The sequence below is a fragment of the Cuculus canorus genome, chromosome 17, assembly GCF_017976375.1.
Source record: "Cuculus canorus isolate bCucCan1 chromosome 17, bCucCan1.pri, whole genome shotgun sequence".
NCBI lineage: Eukaryota > Metazoa > Chordata > Aves > Cuculiformes > Cuculidae > Cuculus > Cuculus canorus.
In genome coordinates, this window is record NC_071417.1 from 522,044 (window position 1) to 546,701 (window position 24,658).

Here is a 24,658-nt window from a genome sequence, read left to right on the forward strand (position 1 = left end):
AGGCTGTCCCTCGTCACATTCCTGGCTGTTGGTTTAAGTTAGCAACTGACAGCAGTGTGAACAAATCAAGGTTGTTGTGATAGCCTTTCAGTCAGGGGGAAGAAAAAGTAACTGACAATGAGAAACCACTGGCAGTGGTTTAATAGGTATAAATTTTCAAGAAAGAGTGATATTTTACACAGACTCAGATTCTTGGATACATAAATGACTTACAAACAGATGTATCCCGCCCCCGTGGCAGTCTGAGGAATTCCAGTCCTTTTTCACAACAGAAGATGTTGGCACAAGTTGTTTAAGCAACCTGCCAAAGAAAAGCTGTTGCCAAACCTGTAGTAGAAAAGTGACTTGTTCTGTCTTTGTTGGTGACTGGCATTGCTCTGCTTGTTACGGATTTTAAAATTCCACTTCCCTCTCTGGAAAGCCTGCAGCTTGAATAAGCAGCATAAACATTAACCTAGGACACCCACTTCAGCCTGGAAATACATTCTGCTACTTCCCCACATCCAGATTTGAATTACAGTGTGAAGAGCTGCTTCACCAGTCCCGTTTTCCTAGGCCATGACAGTGCAGAACATGTCACGTCTGAGTATATATTGACCAGATACTGATGTGGTGATCCTTTGAGCCAGCTGCCAGCAGTCTTTCCCTGGGGTTTCTGTGATCGGAGAAGGACACGCAATGGACAGTTGCTGTGTGGAAGTCCAGAACTGCTAAGGGCTTCATTTTTTTCCAGCCGAAGATCCTGATGCGATGATCCCACCCTGCTGTTGCTAAAATCTTCTTGTCTGGACGGATAGTGATATCAGATATGCCAGCATTGACAAGTTTGTGTGTTTTATAAACCTGTGTGAGAAAGTTATAGGTGAGATTTAATTGCTGGAAACAAACAGAAGAAAAAGGAACCTTTGGGGACTTTAGAAGCTATAGAGCCCATCCGTATACACTGGTATCATGTGTAGTTATGGAGCCTTTCACCATGTGGTGGCTGATGCCCTGGTGAGAACAACTATATGCAGCGATGGAAAACACCTTAACTCCAGCCCATCTATCTCCAGCACCATTCTCTAAAAATAAAAGCATTCCTTCGCACGTTTTTAGTTTATATTGTATCTAAAGCTATCTATGTTCTGTCACAAGTGAAGCTGAGTCAAGATTTTGAGAACCAGACTCACAGCTTTGCTCTTTCCTTCCAGCTGTCCTTGCACGAGCTGTCACATTCAGAGCTATGGCCACATTAACTCCTCTGCTTCTGCAGTATTCCCATGCTGAGATTCTGAGCTGATCTTCAAACTACCTGCTACTTATTTCTACTGCTGTGCCCCTTGCAAAAACCCCCAGTAAGCTGTGGTAGCATTTACCACAGTCTTGAGAAAGGAATGCTTCCAGGAATTAGGTTATGGTGTCAGGAAATCTGTATTTCTAGTACTCCTTCCCAAGAGATATTTACACCAAATTTCAAGCAGGGGATTATGACCAAGTTATTGATTTCAATTTTGGAAGCCTTTTGTTACTGTTTAAAGACTGCTGGGGTACAACTTTCTGCGGGGCGCAGTTAAATTTGGAGGCATTCAGCTTCCTTCAGGAGACGCTGGGGCTGCAGAGGACTTTGCCCTTGGAAAGAAAAGTTCAGTGATGTGAGCTTCCCCTGAAGCACAGAGGATAAGCTCAATTATAACCCACTTGTGCTGCTCTCGCCTCAGGTAGCTTGTGCTAGTCGGCAGTCTGCCCTGAAGCACATGCAGCATGCACCAGCACGTGAGAGTGTGTGTGCACGCCTGTGCGTGGTGAAACAGCCAGGCTTTTGTCACAATGTGGAAAACACCTTGTGAGTGCGTGCTGAGCTGGAAGCGCTGTTAGTGGTAAGCACAACTGGAAATGATGCATTAATAAGTCTACTTCAGACCGAGTCTGTAGCTATCTTGTGCCAACGCTTACTGTAATTCAGTGCCTGTTTTAAAACGCTTTGTGTTGTCTGCTGTTTTTCTGAGGTGGGAAAGGATTGACAAGCACATTACACCTGAGTATCTTTCCTCCCTGAAGAACGTTCCACGATGTATTATTAGTACAGGCTTGTAAAAAGCATATGAATTGCAGATAGTTTTAACTGTAATACTGGCTGTAGAAAACCAAAACTCCAGAAAAGCTGGTTTCAGACACAGTTGAACACATCTTGGAATCTTCCAGGCACACAGCTATAAACAATTACTTTTCAACTGTGTAACAACTACATTTAAACATTTAAACAGAAGAAGATGTGCAATTCGATAAGAAAAAAGACTAAATGGAACTTGACGTATTCCTTGCATGCTCCATACATTTCTCTTTTAAATAGGACCTGACAAATGTGTCTGTGCCACTTCAGAAGAGAGGACAGAAAGTTTTGCTCCAGCCTAATGAACAGTAGGACACCATGTCTGAGCCCCTTTGGGGCTGCTACTGTAAAACCTGCACTTTTTGCTAGCATGTACACTCTTCCAGGCTTCCAGTTACACTAATATAACATGGCTTCAGTGGGATTTTTGTTGGCATATGCGTACTGGCAAGGGAAGAATTTATTACTTACGTCACCAGCCTGGCAAGTGTCAGATGGGCCTTACTCTGAAACTGAGATCATTAGCTAATGACTATAACCAATCCTGGGCGTGGTGCTTCCCATCTTTACTTTCAATTACATGGGCAAGATCCATACGGCACAGTCACGGTGACTGGGAGAAACTGCATGTCATCAGCAAGCTACAGCTTGAAAATGAAGCCTATAATGGTGATGCCCTTTGGCTATGGAACATGAAGGAACAGCGGGCATTTGTGCACGATCTGCAAATACAAGAGGCGATAGCGAAAAACAAAACAAAGCAGAACAACTTGCTCAAGGTATATGCAGCCAGGTGAAATCCTAGTGCCAGGATTTGTGCCATCTAGTCACTTAGGGGCAGCTCCTGTTGTCAAATACATAACAACATTTCCTAACCAGAAAACCAGCTTGTAATTAAGAAAACAAAAGAGGTAAAAGCAGGTGAGCCGCTTTCAGCCAGTCATGACCAAAGACACTTGAGTCTACTAGCAGATGCATTAAGAAATTTTGACCTGCTGAGGCCAACAGATACCGACCCCTCCTTAGCATGATTTCTCTTTTTTTTTTAACTTTGCACTCATACACCCAAATCATGTCTTCAAGCCCTACTTTTTTTGAAAAACAGCCAAGATAGCAGCAGCCTTATCTTCAGCATCAGAGGGAAAGCCTCAGCAACCCAACCAGCAGATCTTAGAGAATGTTTTTCTTGTCATATAGAAACGAGCTTCTGTGATTATCAGATTTCTTAGTTCTGCTTTGTTTATTCACCTGCTGAAGCTGTTTACTTCCTACATTCTACCACAAACATTATCACATAATTACAATATCTTGTCCAAATCATAAAGCTCCTAACCAATCCAGTCATTTGCTGACAGTGCTGATTTCAGCAACTTTCTTGTAGAAGACAATACACCAAGCTTTCCTCATAGCAATAAACTATGAAGTTACCTTCATCGTCTATTCATTGACACACTGGAACATTGCCACTTCAAACAGAGCTCAAGTACCATCATTGCATCATTATTTCTACAACAACAGACAGCTGTGCATCATGTTTACTTATTAAAATCTTCTAGGATAAAAATAATGTGCCACTGAGTAGCTTTCCAACATCAACCATTACCTCAGGTACCTGGAATGTCAGGAAAAAAAAAAATCCCCATCTGGTTTATATTATTAATGCAATAGTGGAAAAAACCTTAATCTATGTCCTTGACAATCACTAGTGCTCATGTGAAAGTTGCATTTTATTAGGGAATTCACACTATGCATGAAACACAGAAACATTCCTTATAGTTTATAACACAAATTTCTTACAAGAAAAGCTACTGTCTCTCGGTGTGATGTGCTGAAGATGTAACTAATCCTGCCCATCCTGGGAATGTGAATATTCTGTGGAAAACAATACCTGGAATGTTTCAGGGGAACAACTGTTTATTTTTCCCATGAGTCATACCTGTAGCCCTGCATTACGGTTAGCTCATAACTGAAATGTGCTGTGGAGAACAATATTGTCTTTGAATTTAGGAAAAAGCTATGCAATGATGAACACGAAGGAACAGCTTCCTCTCTGACACCAGAGTGCTGGAAGCCTTAAGAAGCCTGTCATGATGTCAGATTTCTGACACTTTGGTCTTAGAAAACTAGTCTCAAACTGGGACTTACCTGCTCACCTTCCTTCTCCTTCCCTGAGCTGAGGGTACCAGGTCCAGCTGTGTGCCAACAGTGACAGAAAGGCCGGGGGAGGGCAAACACAGCCAGAAACTCCAAACCCTAACAATTCTGTACCAGACTTGTTAAAACTTCTTCTCCACATCTTTTTAGAACGCCATTGCTACTTATTCAGAGTCTGGAGTGACTCTTTTACTTCGTATCTCATTGCTTATTAAAGTTCAGCTGTTCTCCTCAGTGAGCACTGCGTCCTCGACGCTTCATCTCAGTTGGATGCATTTATACCACACGCACTGGGACCTTGGTTCCCTCCCACCCCATCAGTGCTAGTTCTGCCTAACAGATGCTGTACCTTCACAGTGTGCCCCAGGTGACCAGTCACTGCTGGATGCCCAAGCACTTGCTTTTCTTCCTGTAACACTGTTCAGAAAACAGCATTCACTTGGCATACTACTTAAAAAACTCCACAAAAGCTGCAAGCTGGAAGAGTCATTATTGTTCTTCCATGAATTGGTGTATCCAGCAGCTCTCTTCCCAAGGACGACATGGGGGCACACAGGCTGATTCAGGTCCTCTTCACTGAGCATTCAGTGAACAACTGCCACATTGGAAGAGGAGAAAGCCCTCAGCAGCAGAGGGGCTATATACGGACCACTTTAATTTTCAAGAGCCTTATTTATGCACTTAATTTCCACATTTAGTTAAAACCTACTTAACCCCTTGGCACTGTTGGAACACTTGATAAAGTTGCTAGATTAAGCAATATTTATTGCCATTTGCTGGCATAGCCTGAGCTGGTGATGATGAGACCTCCTTCTAAACCAGCCATTCCAGGTATGCAAAATGATATAGCCAATTAAGTTATTTTCCCTGTCTCCAGCTAGGGCTGTAAAGGTGCCAAAGAAAGCTGTTTGCCTAAACCTCATGTCCTCTTGGTGCTGGGCTACTCCTACTCTTTTTGTCTGCGAAGTATTTAATGGAATATTTCTGTCTTTCCCACAGTGGAAAGAAACCTCTATCCATTTAAGCAGAACCTTTGGAAAAGCAATCCTTTGTTTCTCATTTTTATAACTCATTTATAATGTTTAGGGCATTCCGAAAGCTGGATACTACTAATGTGATAAATGAAGATACAGAGGCAATGGCTTGAGTAATGCTAGGCTTGTGTGCCTGTTATAACTTTGGTAAAACCAGAAACATGTGAGAGAGGTCTTTTTCTTTTTTTTTTTTTTTAAATCCTCACCGTCTTTTGCTAAGTCCAGCCACATAGCACAGACATTCTAACCAGTCTGTGATTAATTAGCTAGAGATCTGCAACAACTCCTCTTCATGACTAAATATTTTTTTAGTCTATCAAACTGTTAGTGCAAAGTGGGATAAATGACACTAGAGGGCCCGTGATCCTGACCTGGAGGTTCTGTTGCTCATTGAGGCTCCAGATGCTAAGCACCTTTTCAGATGAGCCTGAGATCCCCTTGGCCTTCTCCGAGTCAAAGTCAAGGCTCATCACTGGCTCCGAGTGGCAAACAAGTTGGCTCAATGCTTTTCCCATTGATAAATTCCAAAGGACCACCGATCCATCTTCATAGCCAGCCAGAAGCAGAGGTTGTGCACCACCGCTGAGCTGATCAAGAGACAAGTAAAATTGTTTGAAAGATAAATAATCTGTAAGGAAAATCATCATCCCTAAGTAGGTTTCAGTCCAAGCACCAACAGAAAAAAATAAATGAAAACGCTGACTGGTGTAGAAGTGAAAAGTTGAGAAGTGTGAATGGGAAATCTTGATAGTCCAGCCAATAACAAAAAGCATTACTAGGTAACTGCTGACATGCACTTGGGGTTTAGACCCACTTATAAAAGTCAATGCTTTTTATACATAATATGTATCTAACATATACATTTATATACACACATGTAGAAAATCTCTCTGGAAATCCAAACTATTGCTCTCTACAACACCTGAAAAAAAGGCTGCCTGAAGTTTTCAGAAGTCTTACCTCATGGCCTGAACTTTGCTTGTGCTCCTTAAAAAATGATGTAGAGCAGTTGAGTTACCATCAAGCTCTACAAACCTGTATGGAGAGCAAGAGAAGTGTCATGCTTAAAGGTTCTAGTTTCACATCACCCAGTGTAGGGTTACACATGGGGATCGTTTACCCAAGTGCACCACAGCGCTTAAAGGTAAACACTGAACCTCTGTCAGGAGCCTCTGGGTGAGTCACCAAGGGGTTAATGGGCGCCTGGGTCCCACTGTAACCAATTGAAAGCTATTTTGATTAATGATGTCACAGGCCAAAGGGCACGGCACCCTGGGCAGACACCTAATTTATTTAAGCCTCTGAAATAACTCGAAGAAGGGAACATTACTGGATTACATGTCACACTTAAGGAAAATATTCATCATTGCTCCAGCCAAAAGACTAATGACCTCGTGAGCAGTAACTGGTTATGAGAGTGAAGATGCAAATCCCTAATGAAAAGCAACTAAAACCAGGCATCTGTTAATGCCAGTTATTTCTTTAATAGGAGAAGAAGCACCAAATAGACATCGGGACTACAACCACCTCATGCAGGGACATCTTAGCCTAAGGAATGTATCAATAGCTTATTCAGCTCTTTCCAAACTCTGTCGGAATTCAGTCCAAATAAAGGTAAAGGACATTTATGAAGCATTAATTTTGACCGGCATCATGTTGTTGAATGAGATTCTTCAAGCTCTCTGGCTCCCGGTGGCACGGTACAAACCGGCAGTGGCCAAAGGCTCATGGCCTCTATTGATGGTCCAGACTGTGCTCCCACTGTTTGTTATTTGTTCTGGGGGGAGTTAAACTAACAAGAGATGGGTGATTGAGGTAGTAGGTAAAAGTACTTGCTGAGTGAAAGCCTCACGTTCTTTCTCAGATTTATTCAGCCTACAGAAGCATTTCAATGAGGAATAGATTTCACTAAGAAAATTGCCCCTGAAAAGAAGGGAACCAAGAGGCAGTCCCCTACTTCATCTTTCTGAACAGGTCTGCCTGCCCCTGGGATCCGGCAGGAGCCTCAGCCCTTACTTTAATAGCCCCTTTCTTTAGAGAAGGTGGGGCACATGCTGTGGCTAGACAAGCCCACAGAGACAGAGCCTCATAATGTCCGGAACTGGGCACAATTTTCCTGTCAAATTTTTGATTTGCTAAAATAATATAACATCATAATATGTCATATATATGTGAATTAATGTTAACTCGGCAGTTATTTTGGCTGAACAGTATCTGGTTCTTAATAGCAGGTGAGAAGTGAAAAAAAAAACCCTGAAGGAAACAAACATTCCAGATTTTATTTATATATAATAAAGGCCAAAACCTTCAAAGCAAAATGAAGTTATTTCACAAGTACTTCAGTTATGTTTAAAACAAGTCCCTCCCCAGTCCAGGCATAACCCTCCCGCCAGTGATTCGTCCAGCTCTTCTATGAGCAGGACTCCTCTAGCACCCTGGGGCTCCACAGAAGGTACAGACAGCTTTCACTGGCCAAGGAAACAAGATTGGGATGGGCAGGGCTGGCTCTTCTGCCTTACTCAGAACGGGATGCCCAGATTTATCTAGTGCCACAACCCTCCTTAAGAGAAAAGAGTTGAGTGTTCCGCATTGTGGGAAATGCCAAGTAAAACCATGTTTTCTTGTGCTGTGGGTATCCTAGCTTAGATGTGATAATTTGCAGGTGAGATCTAACACTGGTCTATTTTAAAAACAAAACATTGTTTTCAATGAAGTGAAGGTCTCCCACACTTCTTCCTGACTTTCCCTAACCATATGAAGTGTAATATTTCAATGAGTACATATACTTGAACTTAAATGATAATGAAAGATCACAGGAGCTCTCAGTCTGATGCCTGGACTCACCAACGGCCTATTTATTTCAGTTCCCAGAAATGGACACTTCTGGTGAAAACTCTTTACCATTCAGGTTTTGGTTTCAGTGGAAAAATTAAATTATAAATCAATGTTCTTCCTAAGCAGAACATTTTGTTGTTGCATTTGGATAACTGTCAAGGAAGGAAGAAAAGGTGATCTGCTGTCAACTCAACAGGAATAATTGCTATAGTTTATACAAAGCAATAACTCTGTGTTTCCAGTTCCTACATGTATTATTCCTGTTGAATTATTTTGTTTGCACTATTATGCAACATGATGCCTTCCTTAAGGAGTGCAAAAAATTTAAGAGAGGACTATCCATACTCCTACAAATCCTACCCCACCCAGTTAGTAATAGCAGGAAGGTGTGAAGCTGAAGGGACGATGTATTTAAGAATATGAACCTTCACAAGGAAAAAAACCCACTGAATGAACCAATACATCTAAGGACAGACATAGGAAAACAAGGCAGGGGAGAGTTTCAAAACAACACAATAAACAGCTGCCAGCTTTTTAACTGCCTAGGAGAAGACTGCGAGGCTTCATCTCCAAGCCTATCCTAAAATCTACCGCTCTATAGTCAAGTTTGCAATTCGTGCTGCTGCTGGTAAGGCATGTTGTTTCTCTGATACATGGATCTGGTTTTATTGGGATGCAGAAAAATATGATGATACGAGGCTGCAGCCCCCAAACTCTTGTCAGACAACAACCTCGCACATGCCTCCATCAGACCATTATGAGGCTCGCTCCATGTCAGCTTCTGTTTCAACTCGTTACTGTACTGTGCCATTAAGCAACATCAAATAGTCTCTTAGGTAACAATCGCCCATGAGCGATGGGTTGGGGAGTGTTCATCTCCTGGCTATGTTTATGTTGCCAAATGCAGCGATGTACGGCCTCTGTTCAGGAAGGGGCGCAGCTGGGTTAGTTTATGTGCTGTTTTTAGGGCTACAGGGTTACTCAGCAAGCCACTTCCAGCGAAACCACAAAACAGAACAGCAGAGCATCACTTTAGTACACCACATGTAATTATTTGAGTATCCTCCTCTCCTATACTTTTAAACCAAGTTGAACACATTTGTTAAAGAGCAAATACAGCTGTTAGACTGTAAGGGATTATCTGTCCTTGCCTGTTGCAGTCTAGGAAGTTGTGGTGACTTCCCAAAGCCAGAATTTGCATGGAATAATTTACCTCTTCCAGTTCCCAGTCCTCTGCTCTATCCCCACTAGTAACAGAATTAAAACCAACATAAAACTCTGCACATGCTCTGCTTCCTACAGGAACAGCAATATTCATGTATGTAGACAATATGGCCAGACAGGGGACTTCTGATACAGGCAACAAAATTTTCAACACTAAACATTTCCTCAGTTATCTCCATCTTATTAAAATATGTCCAGGAGACAGAAAGCCCCATTCATCCATTGAGTACAGCACACTGATTGCATTTTTAGGAGAAACTTTCTGTTTAATAAAAGCCTAATCAGTCTATTTAATTTTCCTTCTATTTTTTTCCCCTAGTTTTTAATTACGCCACAGGGCTTGAATTGTGGCCGCTCCTACTTTTGTGTAACTCAGCACCTGAATTCCTCTGAACTTCAGTCAGTTCAGGACCTTGAGTGAGGACACTAAGGCCTAAAATTCACATCTGATTCATAGTTTTTCCAACTGAAACCAGTACAAAAGTTCAGATGAGTGTGTAGGAATAACATACCTGATTTCAGCTCTGATTGTATTGCAGAGCTATAACCCTGCGTGGTCAAGAGCTTAAACTGGGCATTAGCTTTGTCACCTGTTCTTTGGAGATTTAGGGCCAATCACCTAAACTCCTTCGTCCCTATACTGCCACCTTTTTGTTTTACTTGTTCTTCACTGTGGCACCCCGTGAACATTACTTGCCCAGTACTCTGCAAATGTGACTTTTTTCATGAACTGCTTTTATTTACCTTTTTGTCCAAAGTCAATACAACCATAAATATTTTGTTCCTATTGCATATCTGGAATAGCAGTGTTCATAGAGTGCTTCCTTGTCTTGAGGGCACTGTAGTGAATGTAACCTGCCATTAAAAAATCACTGTTTTTAAGTAACCCAATCATTCCTCATCATTCTTAATGCAGTGAAAAACCATATCAAACAACTGGCTTTGGTAAGTCACTCATTTTTCTCTTGATTGATGCAAAAACCATATCTATCCTAAGGATACAAAGCTTTCCCTGAGCATTTGCAAATGTTCCATTAAAGCTTGGAAAGCTCCGAAAGTTACATTAAGGATGTTCACAAATCTTTCCCCCCTTTAATAGTATAATTACTTGATTGGTTTGATAATAAATCATCAAAATCCAAGTGAAGAAAGATTCATGTGCTTCATATAAAATGAATCACAGGGAAAACATTTCACAATTAGCAGGCGCTCTTGCCTTACCTGCCATAACTTCAGACACATAGGCATGCCCAGCTTGGCACCCACCTCTGGCTTCAAGGTACATACTGACGTCTTGGATGGCAGCTCCAAAACCTGAACCTGACATCAGGAAAACAAGAGTATTTGGTCAGGCTCCAGGTCAGAATTCTCCTGTTAAAAACACAAGTCCTATAGGCGATTAAGGCTAGTATAAGCTCTCCCAGTAAAAACCGTCTGGAGGAAACTGAGGAACACATGTTAAGTTGGGGCTGTAGGGGGATATACACCTATCTAAATAAATGCATTGCTTTAGGAAAGACCATGCAAAATTGCTAGAATAAACAAATGCTCTTCTCCAACTCTTCTGGTTAATCGGTATTATAGTCTTTCTGTGCAGAAGATGATGTGGTGCATCAATAATACTGCAGATTGCCTACTCTGAAAGCACTTTCCTGCTTCCTCTCCCTGCCCCTTTTACCGTCACTGTTCCAAAATTTTGTTACGTTTATTTGTGGACATTTGCATTGTCTCTTCTGTTCTGTCACAGTAACAGAGCTTGCCTGGAAATGCAGGCAATAGACATATCTAAGGTGGATTTTTTATTTACTGGCTGATTGTGCTAACGAAACGCAAACCCAGAATTATCTGCTAATGCAGGCTGAAGCAGCGATGGCACACAGGTATTTTTAACATGATATTGTCTGACCCTGTTCAAAGCAGGGTCAGACAGTATTGTGTCAAACACCTGCTCTCTGTCTACACAGCAGCTTCTACTGCTGTTTGCACTGATGGTAATGAATTATGGAGCTGATTTTTTTTTAGCATGGGGCAAGTCCTTCCTCTGCCAAGGAAGTAGCTCATTTCCACCTCAGGCTTATGGCAGACAAGATCAGGAAAGTCTGCCTTTGCAGTCTGGCACTGGAAGGTTTTGTTTGAGTCTCTTCATTGACACAGAAGTGCCTCACTCTGGGCTGATTCTCAAGCCTGGAACTACGGAGAAACAGAAGTCCTTAGGTATCAAAATCTTGCTGCCAGGAACATTGCTGTTTCTCAAATGCATACTTAATCACAAAGGTGATCTTTCATTTTAATTAAATAAACAATGGTCTGCATTATCTTGTAAAATTAAAGGTCTTCAAACATTTGATTAATCCAGCATCCCCAGCCATTCCAGGTTTCAGAATGTGCAAAAGCCCAGGCAGTGCTGTTGGACAGCCCCAACCTGCGAATTTCCTTACACGCCTGAGATGAGGTATTACACAAATACGGCTCCTCTGGGAGCCATCAACCAAGATCAGGGCAGCTGCGATGGCTTCCCAATCTTATACCTTGAGTTCAAGGCCTGCCAGAAGATCATCCTATCTCTAGAGGTGTCAGCTGGTCTGCCAAAAGCCAGCTGCACTCTAGGACTGCAAGTGGACAGCATACACAAATCACAGAATCATAGAATCACTAGCTTGGAAAGAACCCACTGGATCATCGAGTCCAACCATTCCTAACAATCCCTAAACCATGCCCCTCAGCACCTCATCCACCTGTCCTTTAAACACCTCCAGAGAAGGTGACTCAACCACCTCCCTGGGCAGCCTCTGCCAGTGCCCAATGACCCTTTCCATGAAAAATTTTTTTCTGCCTGAAAAGGTCCAGCCTGAACCTCCCCTGGGGGAGCTTGAGGCCATTCCCTGTTTTCCTGTCCCCTGTCACTTGGGAGAAGAGTCCAGCTCCCTCCTCTCAGGTAGCTGTAGAGAGCAATAAGGTCTCCCCTCAGCCTCCTCTTCTCCAGGCTAAACAACCCCAGCTCTCTCAGCCACTCCTCGTAAGTCTTGTTCTCCAGCCCCCTCACCAGCTTCGTTGTTCTTTTCTGGACACGCTCCGGAGCCTCAACATCCTTCTTGTGGTGAGGGGCCCAGCACTGAACACAGTACTCAAGGTGCGGTCTCACCAGTGCCAAGTACAGAGGGAGGATAACCTCCCTGGACCTGCTGGTCATGCCGTTTCTGATACAAGCCAAGATGCCATTGGCCTTCTTGACCACATTGCTGGCTTGTGTTCAGTCGGCTGTCAACCAACACCCTCAGGTCCTTCTCCTCAAGGCAGCTTTCTAGCCAGACTTCTAGTCTGTAGCACTGCATAGGGTTGTTGTGCCCCAAGTGGAGGACCCGGCATTTGGCCTTGTTAAACCTCATGCCATTGGCCTCAGCCCAGTGGTCCAGCCTGTTCAGATCCCTTTGCAGAGCCTCCCCACCCTCCAGCAGATCCATGCTTCCACCCAGCTTAATGTCATCTGTGAACTTGCTAAGGGTGCATTCAATGCCTTCATCCAGGTCATTGATAAAGACATTGAACAGGGCTGGACCCAGTACCGAGCCCTGGGGAACCCCACTTGTAACTGGCCTCCAGCTGGAGTTAACTCCATTTACCACCACTCTCTGGGCCCGGCCATCCAACCAGTTTTCAACCCAGGAGAGTGTGCGCCTGTCCAGGCCAGAGGCAGACAGTTCCTGAAGCAGAATGCTGAAGGCTTTACTGAAGTCCAGGAAGACCACATCCACAGCCTTTTCCTCATCCAGTAGTTGAGTCACTTTGTCATAGAAGGTGATCAGGTTAGTTTGGCAAGACCTGCCTTTTGTGAACCTGTGTAGACTGGGCCTGATCACCCGGTTCTCTTGCATGTGCTTCATGATAGCACTCAAGATCACCTGTTCCATGACTTTTCCCAGCACCGAGGTCAGACTGACAGGCCTGTAGTTCCCTGGATCCTCCCTGCAACCCTTCTTGTAGATGGGCACAACATCAGCCAGCCTCCAGTCCAGTGGAACTTCCCCAGTCAGCCAGGACCGCTGGAAGATGATGGAAAGGGGTTTGGGAAGGACATCCGCCAGCTCCTTCAATACTCTTGGGTGGATCCCATCCAGCCCCACAGACTTGTGGATGTCTAGCTGGGCAAGCAAGTCTCCAACCACCTCCTCTTGGATCATGGGAGCCTCATTCTGCTCCTCTAACTCCTGGGTTTGTACACAGGGAACAACTTCCCTTACTATCGAAGACTCAGGCAACGAAGGCATTAAGTACATCAGCCTTGTCCTCATCCCGTCACTGTTGTTCCTTCTGTATCCAATAGGGACTGAATATTCTCCCTAGTTCTCCTTTTCTTGTTAATGTATTTATAGAAAGATTTTTTATTATCTTTCACAGCCAGTTTGATTTCTAGTTGGGCCTTGGCCCTCCTGATTTTTTCCCTGCACGATCTCACCTCCTCTCTGTAGTCCACCCAAGATGCCTGTCCCTTCTTCCAAAGCTCATAGACATTCCTCTTCTTTTTGATGCCTCAAGATCTCCCTACTCAACCAAGCTGTTTTTTTCCCCTGCTGGCTCCTCTTCCGGAACACAGGGATGTAACATCCATATAGCTGTTTCTAAAGCCATATAGCAATGGAGCAGGAAACTATTCTCCAGATTTGAGGAATGACAACCACAGCAAAAAGACATCCAACATGCGGATCAAACCTATGAACAGACCAAAGTTTGGTCATCTGAGAATCCTGGTTCTGTGGAGCTACACTCTTAACAAAAGATGCTTTTCTCTTGGCTACTTTCTTGCTAGCACCATAATGACCAAGTTAGCTATCGCAGGAAATGGGCTAGAAATACGAAAGTGAGCTCCTCTCATCTTGCGCCTTTCATCACTGTCTCTCCAATGGGCAGTGCTTCCCAGCACAGACCAAAATTGCAACTTTTACATAGTAAGAAAGGGTAAATGTGGTGTGATAAATGCAATTCTGCAGGTTAAAAGAAAAAACAACTCCTTTGCCTCGCCTTGACTAAAAACGGATGAACTGGTATAAGGGGTACAGTTGGGCTTGCAAAGGACAAAGGAAAACACAAAGGTGAAAAAAGCTTTCTGCAGGAAGCAGGCAGGCGTGAGCTGCCTGTACTGGACTGGCAGCTCCAGAGACTGTCTGCTTTAGAGGCAACTGAGCCTTAGAAATAAATACTATTTGATATATTTTGACAACTGTAACTTAAAACTTGAAGTTCTGTGTTTATATTGGTTTTGCTTAATAGGAGAAAGATTTGCCTTTGCCTGAGGTTAATAGTGTTCCTGGGTGGCTAAAACTGGCCATGAGGAAACACACCCTTTTTCTTTTTCACGTTAATAAAGCTTTTAACATGTTTCTGGCAAGCTGGCAAGAAAAGTGCATGTAACTCATAATTGGTGATTTAAATGCAATCATGAACAAATAAATGCCTGTTCAGATCTCATTATTTATGGACTGAACCTGCTTTAAGACAAAATTACTCTTTTTTTGGGCATCAGCCAAGCATAAACACTTATTAAGTCTTAATTTTAATCATAAGCTGCAAGTGCACTGTCTCTCACACAGTGCTGCCTATTTGGAAGCACTATATATTATGGGAGCTTATGTGAATTTACTGAAACCTGACACAGTTCTAATGTAAAGGTTCATACACAGAGTGGAACTCTTACCTCAGGAGACAGCAAAGCATTATGACTTTGCAGGGCCCAAGCAAACAAATGAAAACAAAACAGGGATGAGTTGTAAGAGACATTGCAGTAAACGCCTTCCTTTTTGATCAGATCGTTATTTCAATCTTCTTTACCAGAATGTGTGCATGTAGTCTTTGCCCAACACAAAAGCTCCTCTCTGGCTGACACAAGAACGCACTTGTCAATACTGTTTAACTTAACTATCATTGAGGACTAATGTAAAATGGAGAAAGTTCTTTGTTTGATCAGAACAAGCTATGGGACTTAGAATGGTTATATTTACTGGTGTAGTGGTTGTGTCTGCAGGCTCACTGGGTTCTTTAAAAGACTGAACATTCTGGCCATGAGCCAACATTTAAGTACTTTAATATGTGCTTAACTTCTGAATAATAAGCTCACATTTTCTTGCAGCACAGGCACCATTCCCACTTATTACTTTGTATATAAAATACGCAACTTCCAGTTTCAAGATAGGCATCCTGTAGTCCAGAAAAGCATTTGACCCTCTATGCTCACAAACAATTGTGATTACAACAATATTTCTTTTCATATTTGTGCTACTTTTTTCTTTCGTATTTTTGATATTTTGATGCCAGGATTTGAAATAATTTATTTTTGCGTTATGTCCTCAAATAGTAAACAAGAATACAATTTCTGCAAAGTAGAAATGGAAGTTGCCAACACAGCTGTCAGTCAGTGATTGCTGTGATAATGGGCATTCCATGTGGACTCATCCAGTAGGAACTGAAACGGACCCTACAATTATCTCACACTGAGCAAACCTCTGGCTGCTCAGAGCAATTCAACTGCTTCCAGCCCTAATATCAGTTAAAGAATTAGCCCGGGGTGAAAGACCACATATCACATTACAAATCAACTGCACCTCCCCTTCTCTCATCAAACACAGCTTTCAGCTTCAGATGGGAGACGAGTACCTCATCTGGTGAGTGTCTGACCATTAGCACCCCAGGACTTCCGTTCCCCTTCACCAGTACTCAGTAGCACCAGTGAGGTTTTCAAAACTCCTGCACGCCAAAGTGCAGCAGCATCTGCAAGTACTTAAATGTCAGACAAGTCTTGGGGTGCTATCCTTGTTAGTAGAGCAGGAGCTATGTAATTCAGTCATCTTTCTGGCAGGTAAAATCAGTGATTCGAACTCCAAGGTTTCCTTGTGCTGCTCTCTCTTGAGCAGAGGATTTGACCACTGTGATGTTTCCCCTTCTGAACTATCTAATTTCAAAACCAAAAGTGATCTCCCAAGCACCAGAAAAAGAGATATTTCCTACCTCCTCAAGGGCTTTGGCTGCCATGGCCATTAGCCAGCGTTCCTGTGCCACCTTTAACAGAGAGCATCTGCAGAATCCCACATTCTCTGTGAAGATAGAATCCATCACTGAAGTCCGTCCCTCTGCTAAATTCCACAAGCAGATCCTCTGGTCACGACCCTGACTGTTAAAGTTAAAGTAAAACGAGTTACTCGTGAGGGGCAGGTCTGAGGAAGCCTGGCTTCCTGCAGGTCAGGATCTCAGAGTTGGGTCTTTAACCAGCAGTAAAGGAGTGAGCTCAGAACAGCCACTGTCCAGGTATTGACTGTCTTTCATGGAATGTGTGGGAACACAGCATCACCAAGACCACCGCCCTTCTACCGATGGCAGAACTGGCCAGTGTGTTCAAACATTACTAGGAGGAGGCCAGTCAGATCCACCGCCATCAGGGCTAGCTATGTGTCCTTGTGAAGAGGGACTGGACCAAACACAGCTATGCTATTTATGTGTGTGTATGCATTGAGGAAGTCTCACAAGTATTTGAACATATTCATAATAAAAATACTTACATTTTATCATTTATTAGATCTAATCCAAAGGAAACAAAACTATCCGGAGAGTAATGCATTTAACACTCTCTTACCCTAGCAATGAAATAGAAACATCAGGCATGTTGACAGCTGAAAGACAAATAGCAAGACAACAAAGACCCCATCAGAGAGAAATAAAGAGCTACAGTTATGCAGTGGTCAACTTCCCACAGCCACAGGGAGGACACAGAAGACTCTTACAACTCTGTATGTGTGGGGACACAATAGGAGAGGGACTGGCAGTGCAGTAAGTAGCAGAATAAGCAACGAAACGCTCTGGTTAAAGCATCCAAAACCAGAGAACCAGTGGCTGCATTGCTGATGTAGCAGTGCAGACCACGCAGACTCCTCTGCACACCTCTCCGTCCCACAGAAACTGTGTGTTGGTCCCAGACAGTCAGATGAGGGAACCAGACAAGGGACAGCATCAATTCCCAGTGCTCTGGAACAAAGTACCACTGTGGAGAAGCTTTCAACCCACAAACCACAGTAGCACAAGGTATGTGTCCTCATGTTATCACCTGGGACGATCAGTCATCAAAAATCTCTTATTCATTTCTTATTTTAATTGGCAGTATCACCTGATGAAACCACAACAGAGGTCGATGCAAATCTGCAGACTGTTGGGACTTCTTCAGCATCAATACAGAAACTCCCATCTGCTGCTCAGCTGAGTGACAAACTGTCAAAACATTTATAGCACTGGGCAGACAAGCAGTGTGGTACTGCAAGAAATCATTGTGATTTAGGTTTAGAACAGAAAAACAAAAAATACAAGTAACTGCCGACCTAAAATTGCAATGCTATGTGAACTGTTACAAATACAAAGCAAAAATAGAGCTATGGAAAAACTCTATAATTATACAAACAATGCTCACTCAGTATGATTTTATGGGGGAGAGTGTTGATAATTGTACTTTAGCAGATAACAAACATAAATGCTAATGAATTCCACTGTATGTTATAAGAGATGTCTTCTCTAGATAAACATGTCAGAACACCTCCTAGTCATACAGACACTTTGGCATCTAATCTAGATCACCTGTCTAATCCAAAGTACACAAATCTTCCCTATCTTCCCTTGCTAAATGAGAACAGAAGATATATTGCAACAAAGCAACGTCATGCAACTCAGCCTTCTCGCTCATTTTCAGCCTTCTATTCTCCATCTCTGATTCTTCTCTTCCTTCCTAACCTTTTCTCCCTCTCTCCTCTATTTAAAAACTCTTAATATCAATTTTGGTCTTCCGAGAATCAGTTGTGAAGCATTTGTTAACTTCAAATCCAAGTGTATTTCCTTTATGCAGGGACCGTACGTGATTTCAATGCAGTAATAAAGGGACTATGGACCACAGGTTGTGATGTTGTCGCATATATAGCATTAAGAAATAAACCATATCATTGTTTCAACTTTCTGTTCTACAGTTTTTCTGTGTTGTTTGTACTTCTGTACATTTCCATATGTTTTGGAGAGACTTTCAGTAACTCCAGAAATAAGCGATTCCTTTTTTCCTTTTTTTCTTTCCCCTCTTCAATCATGTACATCATCACAGAGACATGAACAATTTCACTAGTTTTTGCATGCTTTGCTAACCTGAGGAGCCTGTCTTTGCTGCCCATTGTCTCCACGCAGTAGACAGACCTCCTTCCATGGCCATCCAACGCTGTGTCCACTCTATGTGTTTTCAGGTTCCAGACATGGATAAACCCATTCTCAGACCTGGCAGCAAGAACAGATGCTTTTAGGGTGACCACTGCAGGCAGTCTGATACTTTCCCTCTTTTTTCTAAACTGAAGCTGTGTGTACAAAGACAACACAGTTGACACTCAACAACCATGGATCTTGTTGTTTTCTCCAGATACAATTTACCTAAACAATACACTTTATTGTAAAAGAAAGCCAGAAATCCTGGTTTACTTACCCAGAGAAAAGAGTGGCGACGTCAGTTTCTTGGCCTCCACAGGAAAAATGCAGAGTGTGGACTGCAGCACTGGTCCCTCTGAGCACAAACTGTGGATCTGGAGGTGGCAGAGCCATCTGAGCAACGAACTGAGAGAGTGAGAAGGAAACACGGGTGTCTTACAGGGTATGGGAGCCTGAAGTGAAATTACAGCTTTAAACACGTTCTGACCAGGACATTTGCTTTTCCTAGTCACTTTCTTCTTTGACTTATCATTCTCAGATGTTATTTCTATTTGCCATACTGTTCTGTGTGAAGTATATCCTCTTAGTATTGGCTGATCAAGTAGCTGTCAAATCTGTTTTTTGATGCATTCCTTTTTAAGCAAGGTAAGTGCTGAGCTGGCCATGTGTACACACCTCTTGCACACTTGTAAATACAAAATTGCTCAGCTGTTCTCCCTGCTGAAAAAAAGGAAAAGCTACAAAATGCAAGAAATTGGATACCCATCATTTCAGTGGGCAAGCAATTTATCATTCCACTTAGCCCCTTGGCAAGTCTTTCCCCTTCCGCCCCATAAAAATACTATTTTCATGTTTCCCACTCACAACCATTTACAGAAAGTATATCAATGGAGAAGAATTTCAGGTGAGATTAGCATTATGATCATTTTTACATAAGAATCCCATTACTCCCAAGTGCCTGAAGTGCTTTTGTTTCCAAGCACGATTACTTGAAAGAAGAAATGCAGTATTTCAAACTAACTTAGGGACTACTGTGCTAAATGTTTTATTGAAGGAGTTTGTAATGAGAGACAGATGCTTTCAGCTTCATGTCATTGGTTCAAAGGCAATCTGAGTCAGCAGAGAACAGGACAAGTGTATGGGGGGAGCAGGTAGCCCTGTCTAACACAGCGAGGTGAAGGACAATTTATTATGAACTCACAGGGATAGTCTGTGTGGCCAGAGCAGACACGCACTGCTTTGGCACCTTCACCAAGTATTTCCATTCACACCAACACCTTTGCAGACAGCTGTGCACAAGCACCAAGGAAAGACAGGGAAGACTTTTCTGTGTTCTGACTTGCTGCAAATGACCCCCCTGATCTGTGCTGGGGCAAGGTCACCAGCAGCTGCTCTGACTGCAAGTACAATTTGCAATTCATTGGAAAATGCATCATCACATATACTGCAAGAAAATTTTTTTGTCATGAAAAGTGTTTACTGCTTTGTCTGTGACATTACCAGCCACGCTTGTGTTTCTGCTTCTTCCTTTCTGACCTGGCCTCTTACAGCTTTTGCCACTGCAGGTGTCAGCTCTCATCACTCCTTCCCATTCTTGCATATATTAGACCCGATTAAAGTAAGGAAAGATCAACAGGTTCACAGCAGAGGAATTGCAGAGAATCAGTACAGCGCGTTTATACATCAGTAATCACCATGGTATCTGTACATCCTAATTAAACACAATTAGCTTTTAGGACCAGTGATGAAACAGGATTCTTCAGCATAATGTGCAGTTCTCCCTCAATAGCACTGTGTAATTAGGTATGAAAATAATGAGCTCAGTGGATAACCTCCATGTTTTCGTGCCCTGACTCATCTGTTTTATGATGTTTTCTGATGATCCAGACTCATGACAGGCTGGAGTGAATTTTCAGATGATTACATGATGTACAGGTTCGCCCCCAGCTCCCAGGGACCCATCTGCAATGTGTGTCACTAGTGTTGTAAACCTGTCAGACTAAGTGTTCTGTCACCAAAGGTTCCCTCTTTGGGACACTACAGCTGTCTGCTGTTGCCCTCAGAAGGAAACTTGGTAAATAACACAATAGTTGTCAGGGGAGCAGAGTGGAATGATCCTGGGTTAGTGCACTGAGCAAGGCATGCGAAATAGAACCGAGTCAACCCAGAGGCTATCTGGAATTACACGGCAGGTTTTTAATAGCATTTTTCTAATTAGTGACACAGAAAGTTTTGCTGACAGACAGCAAGTGTGTGCGTGGCTGTGGGAAGGGTTTTACCTGGCATGAAACAGATGCTGCTAATACATGTCTTTACAAGGGCAATACTTCGGAAAAATCCTCAGACTGGCTACAGGAAAAAACACCACTAAAACCGTACTTTCAAGCTGGAAGCAAATGAAGGGACTTTTTGCTCCTTGCAACCTGGTTCTTTGCCTCCATTTTCACTAACTATATATATGAATATAGAAAAATGGGTTTAATATTAAACCAATATAATTTTTTCCTGGGGATATGAGATGACTCCTTACTTCCTATCATGACTCAGCAGATGAATGGCAGTGCAACAGTATTAAGCGTCTCATTTTTCTTCCCAATAGTGATGGCCTATAAAACTGCATTGCTGCCATCTTCATCCATGAGCTTGGACAAGTCACTTCAGACTAAGTTTTAATTGGTACCTAAATCAAAAGAAAGTCCCATGAGGTCACAAATGGATGGATCCGGTGCACCGGTGCCTTAAAAACTCCAAGAATGCATCACTCTCTTCCTGTTGACACATGGGCATGCTCAAAAAAAAAAAAAAAAGACATTTAACTTCCCTTCAATTCACCAGGTAGCTCAATATCTCTACTGTAGGTACAGGGATAATGAAATACGTTGTGGTATACTGATGCTAACAGGTAATAGTTACACCATGCTTTGCTAAGCAGGCTGCTACAAACTCTAAATACGATGACTATGCAATGGTTAAAGCCCTTGGGTAAAGTTTTCAAAAATGCCTGAGTGATTTAGAAGCCTAAGACTCATTTTCAAATGAATTTTCAATCCCAAATCTCTAGGACATTTTTAAGTTTCACCCCAGGTGTCTGAAAATGATTACTCTAATTAGCACAACATTTATTTTCTTGTTAACTCCATCTAGCCTCAGGGAGACCAATCTGTTCTTGTTAACTGGGGATATCTGCAGTATATTTAATTAAATGAATTTGCTTAATATTTAGGCTGGTCTGTGAGCAAAATCTGGCTCAAGGGCTTGAACAACTGAAGCGCACCCTACAGAAGAAAGTTCATTTAGAAGCATCTGAGGGCTAAACTATATGCTTGTCCCTGAGATGTCTTCACGCTATGGCTCCTGCCTTCTCTGAAAGGATATTGTAAAAGATATGAATCATTTTGCTTGTGGCATTATTTGTTTGCAAGAGGGTATCACCAGTATGAGATGCAACACCCCATCATCACACTTCTGTATTTAGAAGATGTTCCATTTTTTTATTTCTTCCAGCATTCCCTGTGCTGGTAACAGCATCCTCCCTCAGGGACTGAGCTGCCCTCTGCTACAATACAGACAACTGGAAGTATTTTTCACAAGGTGCACTGCAAACCTTTGGGCTCCTGCATAAATTGTATTTGCTACATGAGTGAGGAAGGGAAAACGCAGCTGTTCAGATTGGTGTTTCAATTAGCAAATGGCTAAGCACACCCTGCATTAATAAAGGGTTTTGTCTAAAGAAAAAAAAGCTTCTACTAAATGCCAGAACAATTTAATTTCCTTCAAAATGACATAATTTTAAAGAACAATTCACTGTTAATATCTGTCAAAAAACTGACTTTGCTTAGGTTGCAATTAGAATAATCTTCAAACTCTGTGAATGTCTGTGCAGTGGTATTCCAGTACCATCACTTCAGCATTTGATATAAAAAAAAGTTAAGCTTTTATTTAATGAGAGTCATTTGAAACATGTAAATGTCAAAGGGATTACCTTAGAAAAATCTCTTGGAGAATTAAAAACATTAGCTGATTCCCACAGGAAAAATTCCAGCAGAATTCAGCAACTCTCCTGTTCCCACTCCTGTCACTTGCATTTCTATCACACGTTGAAGCAAAAACAAATTGCTATTAAAATATCATCCAAACACCCTCCTCTCCCTGCAGACTCCACAGTTCAGTTTGAGATCTCAATGGCTCAAGCAAAGACAAGAAAAAATCCTCTTCTTTAGGCTTATTTAGATTAGTAAAAAGTCGGGGTAAAAGAGTTTTTTCAGGTACAGGAGAAATAAATCTCGCTCGTCATGTCTGGTAAACTGATTTGGGACTGAAACCAGCAGGTGTGCAGACATAATTACTACTGCAAAATATTCAACACATCCAGGTGTGCGCACAGACAGATAAATTCCCTGTTATTTTTTGAAAACTCCTAGTTTGCCAGGTGCCACCCTCCCAAAGGAAAAATCAGAGCAAAGAACGAGTTGGGAAAGATGGGAATAAATTGTTCTTCCCCCTTCCCAGGCTGTTACTTTTTCATTTCTACAAAAGCTCTTTTTCAGCCTGTGCTTCTGTGCCCACCTGCGCTCACTGAAAGGTTTGTGATTGCCGTGCTGTACAGTGCAGCTCTAGAGCTTGTCACTCTCTCCAAAGCGGATCACTAGCTGTAACTGCAGGGGAAGCCAGCAGAAATAAAACTCCCTTTAATTAATAGTGCAAAATGTTTATCCCATCACTTTTACAATCTCCAGCATTAAAATACAGCAAGGCAGCCCTTGTGCTATGAGCTTTCCAAACACAATATTCCTGCATTTCCACCCTCTAATCCACTGCAGACAACTGGGTTTCACGGTGGTGAAACTCTGAACGATCCTCTGCCCAAGAAGCACTCTGCTACCGCAGCTGCTTGTGAACACTGTGGCCCTTCCTCGTGCAGCCAGCTATCGCCTTGCTGGTGTGCAGGAGAGATCTGGAGGGTCTCAGCAGCACAGTGGGGCTTGGAAACATCTCAGACACCCCTGGCTGATGCAAAATGCTGCCTGGTTATACAGCACTGCTAGGAAGTGGAGAAGAAGAGTTTAGGACTAAAAAACATTTACTTAATAGCATTTCCATACAGAATTAGAGAGATGCCAGACAAATCTGCACAAGTTGGATGAGTTAAAGTTTACCTCGTCTGACTGCAAAAGCGAATTTATATGGGTTATTGACTACAAAATGTCTGAAAGCAGGTCTATGGCTTGGTAAATAAATAATTCTTCAGATGTGTTGTGCCAAATTTTTAAGCCCAGCTTTTCATTTTGCATTACTCCTCAAAAAATGACCAAACACACTGGGACAGGGAAGTCAGCAGGTGAAAGGGATGTTGCGAGACATCTGACGAAATGTCTTTGCACCTGAGGTGAAAAATAACTGACTACAAAGAAATCTCTTTCTGTGTCTTGTAACAAGCTAACAGCTACAAAACACTTAAGGAAGAATAAAACAACTACTTCGGTTGAAATCCAAAATGAAAAGCTAGGCAGCATGCTTTCTGCACTCTTATCCCAATCCCCCAAAAACATGTGTGTCTGTTATGTGCAAAGACAGAACACGCACTGGTAAAAGTAAAAACAGTCAAAGCTTGTAGAGCAACTGCTTGCACAGATCAAGAGATGTGGGAGTACTACACAAATGGTTGCAAAGGTCAGAGCCCCAGAATATATGAAAATTCACGCAGTAGTCAACTAACGCTGCAGCTTTCAGTTTAAATCTCCCTTTGCTATCTTTGGTGCTAAATTAAGATATAAATTGTCTTGTACAGCTAGGATTTCTTTAAAGCTAATTTAAAAAATAATTCATTTCAAGGGGAAATCAGAAATCAGTAGAAGTATTTCAATCAACACATTTATTTCAAGCAGAAATTAAAATTAGTAGAAATTTCTGATTTATCTGGTAAAAGGTACTAATAGAGCATTCTTAATTTTCAAAAGTACGGACAACCAAATGCTTTCTCTTAAATCTGTTACTTTTCATATTGTTACCTACTTATTACTACTGAAGCAGAGATTAAACACAGTGATATATGTTTGTATTTCATATGTGACTTAAAAAAAAAATTAAAAGAAAAAAGTCACTCCAGTGG

General features: G+C 42.2%; 1 protein-coding gene across 4 annotated transcripts in view; it reads right to left on the minus strand.

The window, feature by feature from the left end:
* Positions 1-162: 162 nt before the first annotated feature.
* Positions 163-24,658, minus strand: part of GNB1L (G protein subunit beta 1 like) — a 59,473-nt gene continuing 34,977 nt past the window's right edge. For 3 of the 4 annotated variants that reach the window (XM_054082725.1, XM_054082726.1, XM_054082727.1), the window contains 6 exons: positions 18,827-18,954; positions 18,499-18,624; positions 16,336-16,498; positions 10,561-10,659; positions 5,652-5,867; positions 163-843 (listed from right to left, as the gene is read on the minus strand). In XM_054082725.1, coding sequence (XP_053938700.1) covers positions 577-843; positions 5,652-5,867; positions 10,561-10,659; positions 16,336-16,498; positions 18,499-18,624; positions 18,827-18,954 — 999 coding nt within the window. In that variant the 3' untranslated portion in view covers positions 163-576. Of the gene's footprint in view, positions 844-5,651; positions 5,868-10,560; positions 10,660-16,335; positions 16,499-18,498; positions 18,625-18,826; positions 18,955-21,229; positions 21,338-24,658 lie in introns of those variants that run through there. The other variant, XM_054082728.1, reaches the window with a different exon arrangement.